The 13,193-nt window shown below is 36.2% G+C and overlaps 1 protein-coding gene across 1 annotated transcript in view; it reads left to right on the forward strand.

Moving 5' to 3' along the window:
- The window catches only part of LOC134554726 (adhesion G protein-coupled receptor A3-like), a 253,447-nt gene that overhangs the window by 115,445 nt on the left and 124,809 nt on the right, over window positions 1-13,193 (forward strand). Inside the window, exon 7 of the mRNA XM_063405559.1 lies at window positions 4,951-5,164. Within this exon, the coding sequence (XP_063261629.1) occupies window positions 4,951-5,164 (214 nt within the window). The remainder of the gene's footprint in view (window positions 1-4,950; window positions 5,165-13,193) is intronic.

Consider the following 13,193-nt stretch of genomic DNA (forward strand, 5'->3'; position numbering starts at 1 on the left):
GACAGTTTCCAGTACCTTGTGCTGGTCGTGTTGGTTTATGACTAGCCAACTTTCTGTGTGGTGTTCAGACAAATCTTGCATGGGCCAGCTTTTGTGCTTACAGGTTTGCTTTTGGTCATTCCCCCAGAAGACAGTAGTGTGCACTCACTGGAAGTGGATATTATCTAAAGATAGTAATATGGTACTTAAAAATGTAACTAAAATGTGAGTAAAAATGTACTTTTATGTTATCTTTTTTACAAGCATTTTTGTTCCATGTATGTCAAGAAACAGCAGTATTTCCTTCGTACTCTTCTCCTTTCCAATTTTTTAAACAAAATAGAAGGCCAAAATTAGATGGGAAATTGAAATACTTTTGAAATCTCAAGAACTGAATTGTAAGGAGAAAATAGGAAATACATGATGTGTGTACGTGTGTGAGACAAATTCTTTTATAAAAATACTAAGGGCAGTTGCATTGGAACATTTCTGTAGAGCTTCAGTGCACTTTGCTGTTTTTCTGTTTTTGGTAATTGTTTTTAAAATAATTTCAATTTTTTTTTTCATCATCTTGGGACACTGCATGCATTAAAGTATGCAGAGGTATACTCCATTTGAAAAGTACACAAGTGATAATCTTAATTCAGTGGCTTTTGTGTAACCTGATTCCTTCTCTGTATGTCCTCAGTATTCTAGTCTAGCTCTAATCTGAAATACAAGACTGGATGGCATAGAGAGTCTGGCCTTCAGTCAACAAAACCCTTTTCTGCTGAGAAGTGAAAGATAACAAAAAAGATGTAATTACTGTAATGATGGGTTAGACCTTTAGATTCATGCTGCAATCAGTGATTCCTGTGGTGCCCTGCTGCAATCATGGTTTAGTGCTGACTGGAGAGACAAGACAGGTAAAGACTGTAAAACACTCCTTCAGCTCTTGATCTGAATGCCTTGAGAGGAGTCACAACTCTCATTTGCAGATAGGGGTGCTGGCTCCAAGCTCGAGGGCAGCACAGTGGATTGTCTTGGAAGGAGCATCTTGGAATATTTTTCAAGTGTGTAAAAAAGTGAATAAAATCCCTGGAAATTACTCCCTCGCTTCTCAATGCACAGTAGTAAACATTTTAATTTTATGAGGCTGTTGTGTCTGCCATACATGCACACACACACATAAATATGACCATCAGAGATTATATATATTTAGTAATTCCAGTGTAGTCTTTACTGCTCACATAATCAAAGAAAAAAAATCAGTTGTATAGGGCTATGCTTGCCAGAGCTGTTATATTTAAAGTTCTGTCAAATTAATGCCAAAATCATTCCAACTACTTTCAGAATTTCTTACTTCTTACTTTATTCTCAATGTCAAGCTTGGAAATGTGTGTACAGCATTAATAAGTACTTTTATTTTTGTTCTGAATTTTGAAAGATTGTTGGAGTATGGATTTAAAATAAGTATTTCCAGCTGATGTGACTCTACAATAATTTTATAGCCATTTGGGATAAAGGGTATTGGTCCTAATTCTGAACCTCTTATTGGTGCCATTAATCGTCATAACTGTGAGCTTTGTCACAGAAGTCAGCTGGAACTTCTGCATGAGTAATGGTTGCAGAACCAGCCTCAGATATTTAAGTCATTACTATCCCTGGAAAACAACTGAAGTTTAGCTCTGGTGTTAATATTTTTATGTGGATGTCACAGAGATTAAAAGCAGATGTTTTCCAGGAGTACTGATGTTTAGCTCCCATGGTCTGCAAATGTCATAAACCATAGAAATTTTATTATTTTTAATTTGAAAATTACTTTTCAACATTATTTGGCAATTTGGCCAAACCAAATAGGTACATTCTCAAAGTTGGTCAGGAGGATATCCTAGCATAATGGTATGTTTAATTCCGGGTGTATTTTTAGTTCATTTTGCACTTCATCTTAATTCATTGGCACTGAAAAGGATTTGAAAGAAAAAGAATTAATACACTGTTGATAGGACTGATCAGTCTTTGACATGCTTAAGTAAAGTTAAGTTTTCATTCATTTTGGATCATTAATTGACAAAACCTGTAGAGAACACCTCATTTCCATTGCATTTCTGGGTTTGGTGATTCCCAAGGCTGGACAACAGAAGGGGTTATGGGAGGGCCTCAGGTACCAATGCTCAAGACAGAGATAAATTCAGAGTGGTAGTGTTACACTTCATCCCTATGCTCAGCAAGTTATTTAACTTGACTTAAAGATTTTGGTGCTCTAGTACTGAAAGATATTGAGACTCTAGATACTTCTCCTACTTCATAGCCTCATGACACGACGTGTCACTCACTGCACATAACCATTTGACCAGATACAGCATCCTCAGTTAAAAACTACTATATCCACGAGAAATATTATATTTCTGTATTATCTATTGCTGTTGTACCTGTCACAGTATGCTTAATTTTTCTACATTTTGGTAGTCACTTCATAAATCTATGGCTAAATTAGCATTCCATATATTTCCTTATATTCCATAATTGACTTCATAATGCAACACAAAAATCACAACTTTTTTGAAGAGTCTCTGCATCTGCTAGTGAAAAACATTTAATATAAATGATTTAGACCAAACTGCAGCTATTAGGAATGAGGAATTAATCTGGTTTACCTTCTCTTGTCTTAATTAGAAGCCAAAGGTCATATAAAAATACTGTGTATGTTTCAAGGAATTTTTAAGAGTGCATCAATGTCTCCATATAACAGGAGCAATCAAAAGGTAAATTACAGGATGGGTAAGGAGGTCTTTCTGAAGGCTGCACCTTATGGTCAAAGCAGATTTAAAATATTCCAGTAGAAAGCAGCTAGTCCCTTAATCCTCTGTGTGCTTCTCCCCAACAGCAGTAGCACATCTTCACTTGTACCAATCTTGCATGCTGTGCTGGCCAGCATTCTTTTTTTGTATAAAAGTAGAAGTAATCCCTCTCACTGTTTACTTAAAACAGGTAATGAATGTACTATTTAACACTTAAATACTCAAATAGTAACAAGGCCCCAAGACTGGGTTTGTAAGTGCAACTTCTCACAATTTAAGGGTTCCAAAGACAGCACCTGAACGACCTACAGAAGGGTGTTAGGGTGGAATGCTGAGTAAGAGCAAATTCTAGCAGTTGTAGAACCAGTGATTATGGCTTGCAACCTGGATAGGCATGGCTAAGCTTATCTGTATTTGTTAGGGGCAATGGAAGATTTTGAGGAGCAAGTTTAAGGAAGATAAAGTGGCAAGCAGTGAAATGGAAAAAAAAAGGTACTTGTCAGAAAAATAGATGTTTGAGATAGTTACTAGTGGTGCAAATGGTGGAAGGGTGACCTTTCAGCTGACAACTCTGTAGAATGGATTGATATTAATGATGAGAGCCTTTAAATGAAAACAGAAAAAAAAGAAGGGATAAGATCTAGCCTCAATATTCTCTTTCCTCATCAAGGTAGAATGATAACCAAGGTGCAAGACTGTAGGCCTTTTGTCTGATGTGAGATTGCAGAGTGAGGTTAAAGAGTGGCCCAGGCTCAGTGAATTATTTTGGTGTTGAAGCCTGAGGAGGAAAGGCTGTATTGTAGGAACTGTTGTGCAGAATGTTGATGGTAATCTGCTTGTTAGTCATGTTTGTGAGTCTTTAGTATTTTCATTACCATTAGAATTTGTGCAATGATAACAAAGTATCAGTGGTAGTCATTTTCTTGTGCTTAAGAAGAGTTATATCAGAGAAAAGAAATGAAAGTTCTCCTTTATTTCTTATTATCCCAAAGATTATCATCTTTAGATGCAGAGCTTCTGTTTTTTCCTAAAATTCTCCCTTTCAATTTTCTGTTATGAATTTAAAGAAATAGCATTATTCTCATAACATAGAGAAAGTGTTTTGCAGAAGTTGTCTTAAGGTAGTTTTGAGATAAAAAGAGAAGAAAACAAATACTATCTACAGATGCAGTCTCTAGGGAGACTTTAGGATTGAGGAAAATAACCTTCAATCACTCCCAAATCTATGAAATAGCAGACTTCTATCGGGACAAAAAATGCACATACCTTCCAAATTTACAATTTAAAAAAAAAATTGGTTTAGGCATTTGGGTTTCTGATAGTTTGTTTTTTGTAATAGCCTGCTTAGAATGTGCTGTATTCTCATTATTGGGGTGTTTCTGGGAGAGAACTTTGATAGATAAAGTTCATTTAAAAATATGGTAAAGAATGTTCATCCTTAAATAGATAAGAAGAGCTACTTAGATAAATATTTAATGTTAAGTAATTATCTAGAGAGCAGAGATGACTTGTGGAATAGGCAGAAGGAATGGAAAATGAAAAGTCATGGGGACAGTTGAACTTACGGGAAAGTTTAACTATTATTAGTCTTGTTATTATCCAGATCCCTGGCACATGAAGTAGTTTAGGCTCTCTAGACAGTAAGTTTTGTTCTGGAGCACAATGGGCATTTCCTCTACTGACAATGAAGTGGTTTTATAAATATTAATTGAACCCATATATAAATACATCTATAAATACATCTATACCTACATAAATATATAAACATAATAATATAAATGCATATATAAATATAGCTGTTATAGCTGTATTTTTTCTCTAACTGGAAGACTTACTAATTTATTCTGTACACTCATATAGTAAAGCTTCCTGCCTTGAGACGGAGGCTGGGTTGGAGCATCTCAAAAGATCCCTTCCAGCCTCAACCATTCTGTGACCTGTTTTACAAAACTCATTTTCTCTTGATATTCTGGTAATCCTTTATTTATCTGGGCTCCCACCAGTGAGAAAAATGTGATCTCTAGAACTCACAACATGAGCAGACTGCAGTGGGGAGTTAGTGGTCCTATCTTTTATGCTAACGCTTTCATGAGAAGCTGGAATTGTATGCAATTAGCTCACTTTACCATATTCATACGAGAGGAATTAATTGTGACTTGGTTCTCCCGTTTTTGTTTCGTTTTCCCCGCAGCTGGGCCTCTGGAACTCCCTCTCTTCGAGCTGATCCCATCACAGAGACAGGTGGTTTTCCACGGGGACCGCTTGCCTTTCCAGTGCACCGCCACCTACGTGGACAACACCACGCAGGTGCAGTGGCTCCACGCGGGGCGCGCGGTGGAGACCGACGAGGAGCGCGGTGTCTTCGTGGAGGACAGCATCATCCACGACTGCTGCCTCATCACACGGTAACACACGCCTCTTGGGACAGCCAGGCTGGCAGGCCAGGGGGGCACACTCCACACTTGCAACAAACCCCGCTAAAACGTGCATCAGGAGTTGGTTGATTTGAAGCAATTCAATTGCACGCTTGAATCTGGGCACAGAGGTAGAGATTTTTCATGGCCATGGTTGGCCGTGGTCACAAATTGTACTTTTTCTGTCTAAGTATCCAGATTTGATCAGATATGGGTTTGAAACAGATAAACCAGTTTCTTATACCTCTTATGTCTCTTATAACCATGAGAAGAAACATGAAAAAACAAGAAAAGCTTCAGTTAGCATATGACAGTGACTTACAGCCAAACTGCTTCTTCATGACACTGTCTAGAAGTCTGAGTGGTGGGCCTATGAAGAACTATTAATTGAAAAGGCTTGGATTAGTTTTTGTAGGTTCCAATATACTAGATCCTGTATTTTTTGGTTAAGTAATCTCATTTTTGTTTCTCATTAAGTATTTCTCAATTTTCTGTGACTTTTACCATCTCTGTCCGTGTGTGCTTGAGAGATGAAGAGATCTACAGATGCATTTGCTGATGTGAAAAGTGCAGGAGGAATGAAGTAGAGTAGACTTATATAAAAGAAGCAAAACCTAATATTTGGCAGTGACTATAATGTTCCAGTTTTGCTTCAGTTTTCCTGTTAAACATTATTTAATAAATTATAAATTTCAGTGTTTATTTTTGGGTTTCATCATTGAGTATTGGCTTGTCACTAAAAGCTGCTAAGTTGTTGCACACATCCTTTTGTCCTCTGCCAGTTTCCATCATTGATCAAAAAGAGAGTCTGATTCTGTGTGCATGTTCTGCCTTTCTCTTTGTAGAAGATGGAGTGAAAATAGCTATGCTAATTAGCTCTGGATAATCATTAACATCTTTTCACTCAAACAGTTTCTATTAATATAATTGACCTGAAATGCTTCTTGAACTATCAAATAGACGTTATGAAGGGAGTCAAATTAAATCCTGTCCACTGAGGACTTTTGGCTTTATTAATTTCATCTACCCACTGGTTATTTGACCCCTTTTGGAGTCCTGTAGATCTGACCTATTCTCACAGCTACTGCCTTTCTTCTAATATCAATGAAAAGAACTATTAGACCAATTAGTACAGTAATGCCAAGTGCATGAGCTATTATATAACTGCCGAGTCACTTAAATTAAAATGTGTTCTTCCTATTTCCATTACACCAAAATTAAAAGACATGCTGTTAATCACCTCATTATGTTTTTCAACTGAATTATATTTTGTACTGTAAAAGCAATTTGTAAAGCATAATAATAAACTAAAATAAGTAGTCTCAAACTGTTTTCAAAATAGCTATCCCTCTTAAAAAGCTGTAAGTAGCTTGACTGATTTTTACCTTACATTACTTCTTTTTTGCCAGACTGTAAAATAAAAACCATTGTCTACCACAGCATTTTTAATAAGGATGGTTGATCTCCTGCCTACCTCGTTACTGTGCCATTCAGTAGGTGACCTTGATGCTGATGGTGCAGTATGCACTGGAATGTGCAGTATGCACATTCAGAAAAAATAGTCTTTAAATACATCATCATGTTTGCTGTTATAGACTGGAAAAATACTCTGACTTGCCCAAGTTGTGTGGTACAGACTGTTAAGATAAGAGAAAATATTTTTGAATAGAACTCCAAGTCCTTAAACAGCTTTTTAAAAGCATGCAACATTTTAATTCCTCATTTATTTGCACTATATATGGCACTTCATAAGATAGAAGGGCATCAACACTGCATTTACCATAGAGCATAGTCCCTATCCAGCCAAAAATGCTAATACTTGAGCAGCTGCGCCTCTGCCTTGATTTAGGTGCTGATCAGAATTAACTTATCGAAGGCATACTTTTAAACCTACTTTTAAACACTGTACTGTTTTGAAGTCAATGTTTTTTAAACATAAAGACATGCATTGTTGAAAATAAGAAAAGATTGGCCATGTCGTGACTGTTAAAATTATCTTCAGCATTTCTTAATTTTAATCCCATCTTTATGACCATATATACTATAGCCTAATTTATATAATTATTATCATAACAAATTAAAATAATATGTAATAGCATGCTTGTTACATGTTGCAACAGTATGTATGTTATGCTTGTTACATGCTGTTACACAGTGTGATAGTTCTTAAGGCTAAATCATGGTTGTACAAGGCACTGAAACATCAGAAAGACTGTGCCTCCCTGAGGCTATCAAATGTTAAGTATGTGATTTGGACTAAAAATAAAGGTAACTTGAAATTGGTTCTTACAGTATCGTATTTTGCCTTTGCATACCTAGTCTTTACAGCAAATGTCCACTCTCTGTGGCTTTCTGTAATTGCACTAAGGGACAGACTTTGGCCTCTGCTACTTAGCAATTTAAAGATTTCTATAGCTGGTTTTGAACAAAGAGGTGTAGTCATGTTCCAAAAGCTGCTTATTCAAACATTTTTAGGTGGTTATTTTATTGGGTCGTTCCAGATATTTCTGGACATGGATTTACAACACAAATATCATGCTAAACCCTTCTGTTTTATTAACTGTCACAGTAGAAGGATAAAATATCCAAATGTGTATTTTTTGTCTCCTATGATAAAGCAGAATAAACTAAAATAAATATTTTTGTTACAATAATTAAACTAAAGTTTTGAACTGTATTCCGGTCTGTGACATTTTTCTTGGCAAGGAGTATTCCCATACAGGAGATCTTGAAAAGGTGTTTTCAATTCTGCTGCAAGCTTGCATTTATCATTTCTTGCCAATGATAATAATATTTGATTTTGCTGGTGTTTAATTTTCTGTCATTATGCCTATGTATAAATGTCATAGTCATATATGAAAATATACATATGATGTGGGACTAATTTCCTATCATTTGTGAATGGATCTAGCTGAATTTGTTAATGGTACTTCCATGAAGACAGCCTAATTTCTTTAGCCTGGAATATTATATCAGTTTGATAATAAGCAGCAATTCTAACTCAACACATTCTGATTCTCTGATATCCCTGAAGCCACACAGAAGGAAGGTCATGTAGGATTCCCTGCAGCACAGCATCTTTCCCAGCTTCCCCACTGTTCCCTTTCAGTGTTTGGAGAAGCTAGCAGGACAGTTATTAGAATATTGAACTAGAAAAGGAAATTATTTTAGTTCTGTGAACCAAGAAACTCCACAGTGGCAGAGATACTTTAATTTTCAAGAAGTTTCATATTTACCACAAAGAATAAAATGACAATTTTGAATTCTTTTTTATTTCTACTCTGTAAATACTTGTGTAGAGTGTTTAACAGTGCTTATGCCCCGACAGCTGTAATAGCTGCTCTGGGACCATTACAGTTCACAAGTGCTCATTCTGAAAACATTAAACTGTGAAGAAAGTTAAGAACCCATAAAAAGGAGAGCTACAGCTGGAGAAACCAACATGCTCTCAAACTAAACCTAGGCTAACAGGTGCTAGGATCCAAAGTTTATTTCAAGTGTAATTTTTATTGTGATAGATTTGCCACAGACTCCTAGCACTGAATTTTGATCCCCCGAAAATTTTGTTTTAGCAGTCTGTCCTAACTATCTCAGTCTTCTGAAAACAGTTGACAAAGCCACTTTATTTTGTGGAGGTTTTTAATATTAAAAAAAAAAAAGCTTAAGAATCTAGGTTTTTTTAATCTTCTAAGTGCTTTACATGGTGAGAGTAGCCACTTCCAAATATGTAATGAAATAAATGATAATGTTCGAGATGAGAGGTGAAGATCTCAAAACTGTGCAAAAGAAAGGAAAAACTTCAAATCGTGATCCACTTGTAATACTGAAGGTACAAAAAAAAATCAAATTAAGTGGTGTGGTTTAAAACTTTTAATCGTAATTTATGTTATCTGAACAGGACGTTGAGTTCAATTAATACTTTTTTACTGTTTGAAATTATCACTGCAGATACCAGCAAAGAATTAGGATTTTGATTGAGACAGTTTCACTAGAAGAATAAAGGTTGTTTGAGATGTGATTAGAGAAAGGAAATTGATTCCAGGAGCAGACAGGTGGTGTCATGGCAAGTTTGAGATCCAGGTAACCCGTCCTATAAAAAAGAACAAAATGCTTCCAGAACTTCTGAGAGAAAAGCAGAAATTCAAGGCATGAAATGATCCAGGTGATCCCTAAACTTTGTTAATAGTTCAGGCAGGAATACATCTGGAAAAGACATGAAGCAAGCAATAGTGGTTTGAGCTGTTCCTAGGTAGAAAAACAGTCTGAAAACCCCTGATAAGGATGTTGGTAGGTTGGATTCTTGACTGAAAGTTTAGATCTGTACCAAATCATGGCAGAATATTGGAGATTGCACAAGATTAACAGGATTAGAGCAGATCCAAGTAACTTGATTCAGAAATGCAGGTATTGTATAATCACTCTGTGTTCTGCTGTCATGAGTATTTTGGAGATGAGCAGCTGTGGGTCATACTGAGAAATCCAGAGAGATAAGCAGAAATTGTTCAGTGCTGATATTTTTGGTTTACCTAACTGACCCTGTTTGACCTTTAGCTGTCAAGGAGTGAACCAAATGAAGCAAAATAACAGTTTAAATTGTAAATCAATATTTCTGTATTATTTTGAGGTCACTTTAAGCCCTGTAGGCAATGGTCTACAACTCATTTCAGGCACTGAAGTCAGAAAAGGGCCACTGACAGATGCTACTTCACCAGCAGTGTTCTCATATATCAGATAGGAAGATAATATTTTAAATTATTGCAGAATATTATGAAATGCCGAGGGTAAGGGTTTCATTATGTGAGATTAAGAGTACCTTCATGTGAATTAATTTGGAAGATTAATTAAACTTAGGTCTTTTATCTAAAAGAATTTCAATTACCTGAATAAAAGTCAATGACAGTTTTACTACTAATCAGTGTGGGGAATATTTTAAAATATAACCTGTGAAGAGACTAATACAATGAAAAGCAAAAGCAGCAACCACGACAGCCTCTGTCATTAAAGTAATAGACCATTACCTAAGAGTTGTGCTGTGCCACAAAACTGTAGGCTTGATTTGGGTAAGTGCTTATTTGAACATGATTGAAAAATAGGTATTTTCACCAAAAAGTATATATAAATATTTTGGCTGATAGAATTAAAATACCCTAAAAAAATAGTAAGTCAGAACTGTAAAAACATTTTGATGGAGTGCTTGAAGAATGTTACAAAAATCTTCTTTGGTGTTGAGACCAGATTAAGAAGATGCCTTGCACTAAATTTTGACCTCTCACTTCCATCTCTGCTTATATCCAGCAGCTATATATGGGTGAATTCAGCCACAGCAATGAAATGTTCAGTAGTAAGAACAAAAATTGATGCTTTAGCCCCCACAAGGGAGAATCAGAGGGTTTTGCTTTGACTTTTTAAGGCCAGAATGATTTTAATGTGGCCCTTCAAACAGCTGCAGCTACAGCTGAGGACATGCTGCACTGTAGCAGCAATTTGGAGTCAACATCTCAGGGCTGGCTTTTTCTAAAGTACTTTTCCTGTCAGCATCAATGTTAAGTATAATTCTACATTTTCTCTGGGTCCAGGCAGTAGTTTGTAAATCTGTGAACCAAATGTGAGCGTATCAGAGCATTTATGACATACATCCAGAATCTGGTGCCAGGTAAACCCCCCTAAATACTGGTGAAGCAAACCATTTCTACACTTGTTAGAAATATTGAAACAACAACTGAATTACTTTTGAATTTTCATGTATTTCAATCTTTTCAACACTGAGAATGTATTGTAGGGCATATTCCCATTGACATGCTGGAATTCCATGAAAATAGGTCCTTTCCCCTCTTCCTTCTCCCTGCAGGATTGAACACTCCCTATATTTAATTGTTTATGGTATTGTGATTGGGTGGCTCCTGGCCATTACAAAATAAATTTTACACTGCAGGAGATACACCAAATACTGAGAAAGAGATTGTTCCTGAAGTTCTTACATAGGGAAGTGCTATGTATTAACTTCTTTTTAGATCTTCCAAAATTTTGTGCAAGTGGGCAAATAAAATAGGTCAGTATTCTAACTCTAATATATCAACCAGCCCATAAAGTATTCATTAGATAATTAATTTCTGCATTTATATCATGTCAAAGTAATATATATTTGACAAATAATTTGAAATTGTAAAATTAATTTATTAGGGTTTTTGGTTTGTTTCCTTTTGTGTGTTGTTTGGGGGTTTTGTGATGATTGCTTGGGTTTTTTTTGCTCATCCCAGTGGCATGTAATCAAATAACCAAGAATTGTCATAAGCAGATTAACACTTCTGAGTCATCTGAGTAAATATTTAACTTTAAAAGCTTTTCACACAATTTTGGCTATTGGTGGCTTTTTTTTTTCTAAGAATCTCTGATAGTGTACAGATCATAGGAGTTATGCTAATGAAATAAAGCTCCCTCTGAATGTAACATTGCAGCATACAGAGTACCTCAGGGCAGCTGAAGGCATCCAGCAGGTGTAGCACCATTTCCCCAGAAGGCTGCAGTTGTATCCATCCTGCAATCCTTCAGCTTGCTGGTAGAACAAAACTAATAACAATAAACACACCTGAGCATCCCTAAACCTTTCACCGACTGACAGAGAGCTCAGTGACAGACAACTGATTCATGAAGTACTTTAAATGAGCCCTGGCCCAGGTGTGCTCTCTTCAGATGGCTTTGTGGCACTGTGCACCACAGACCTGCCAGCTGGCTGAGGGTTTATCCAGCAGGAGAGTGTTTTGGTCTCCAGAGCTGTTGGTCCTTTTCTTTTTCTCTCCCCACTTATATTCTCAGCTGGCTAGACTGGCATGTATTGACTCCAGGACTGTGGGAGTTTGAAGATAAATACAAAAATCTTTATGTACACCCTTCAGTGCACAACAGTTGCTGATTGTCTCTCCCTGACAAGCTCAGTGAGTGAGAACGAGCTCATACAACAAACCAAAGATGTGATATGATGTAGGGATGTTTAGGTTTCTGATGTAGTTTCTGAAGATGGTTTGGTAGAGTCACTCTAGTATTAATAGTGTTTATTTTCTCAATTTTATGAAAGAAATTAATGGCATATATGTAGGTCACAGGTACTTCAATATCCACCTATAGCAAATACATCTCACTGCTGACTGTTGGGCAGCAAATGGATATTAGCCTGTGACAGTATTTTTGAACATTTGCATTTCAATTGAAGTAATTTGAGGAGTACAAAGGAAATAAAATGAGATGGTTTTACTAACTGACATGCAGCTCTTTTCTCCTATTTTGGAAGTAGGTCTTTGGTTTGGTGTGGATTTTTTTTTTCAATATATTGTTATTAAATCTGGGTCCTTCCCAATTCTTGTCATAACTCTAGCATGTGAACAAATTAGCAGATAGATAAATTATAGAAAAAAAAATAGCGTGTGGCATCTCTTGGGTACCTACAGATGGTATTAAATTGTAAGTTAAGCTTTGTTTTTGTATGCAATCAAAAGAAAAAAAAAATGTGTATTGCATTACCTCTGTGTATGAGAAATTGATTACACCTGAAAATACTTGCTAGACATCTCACATAAAATGAGTACCAACTTTCATCTTCCTTTTTTCTTGCTGTTGCCTGGACACAAGTTTACTTCAAAGGCCATCAGCCTTCTAAAGCTGTTTCTTTCAAGGGTAAATAACTAATTTTGTCAGAGAGATCAGACTAGCAATTTGAGTTCAGACAAGTGCCTTGATTTACAGATTCTCTCTTCATTTTCCATATTTTAACCTTATGTCCCCTGTGAAAGGCTGTATTCCGAGCAGCAGGGTACTCTGGAGACCAACACTCATTTTTTAAATTGCATGTTAGTATTAATAATTTAAGGTGGTATGAGTTGGAGGCATGTTATGCAGACCTTCTGCCTGAACTGTGGGAACACAACAGCTATTTATCTGTCTGAGGAAGAGTATGAGAAATCCTAAATGTCTCCTGTGTTTAAGTAATTAATTTTTATTTTCCTGCCGGAAGACCAATTGGTTCTTC

The sequence above is a fragment of the Prinia subflava genome, chromosome 9 (assembly GCF_021018805.1).
Source record: "Prinia subflava isolate CZ2003 ecotype Zambia chromosome 9, Cam_Psub_1.2, whole genome shotgun sequence".
Taxonomy (NCBI): domain Eukaryota; kingdom Metazoa; phylum Chordata; class Aves; order Passeriformes; family Cisticolidae; genus Prinia; species Prinia subflava.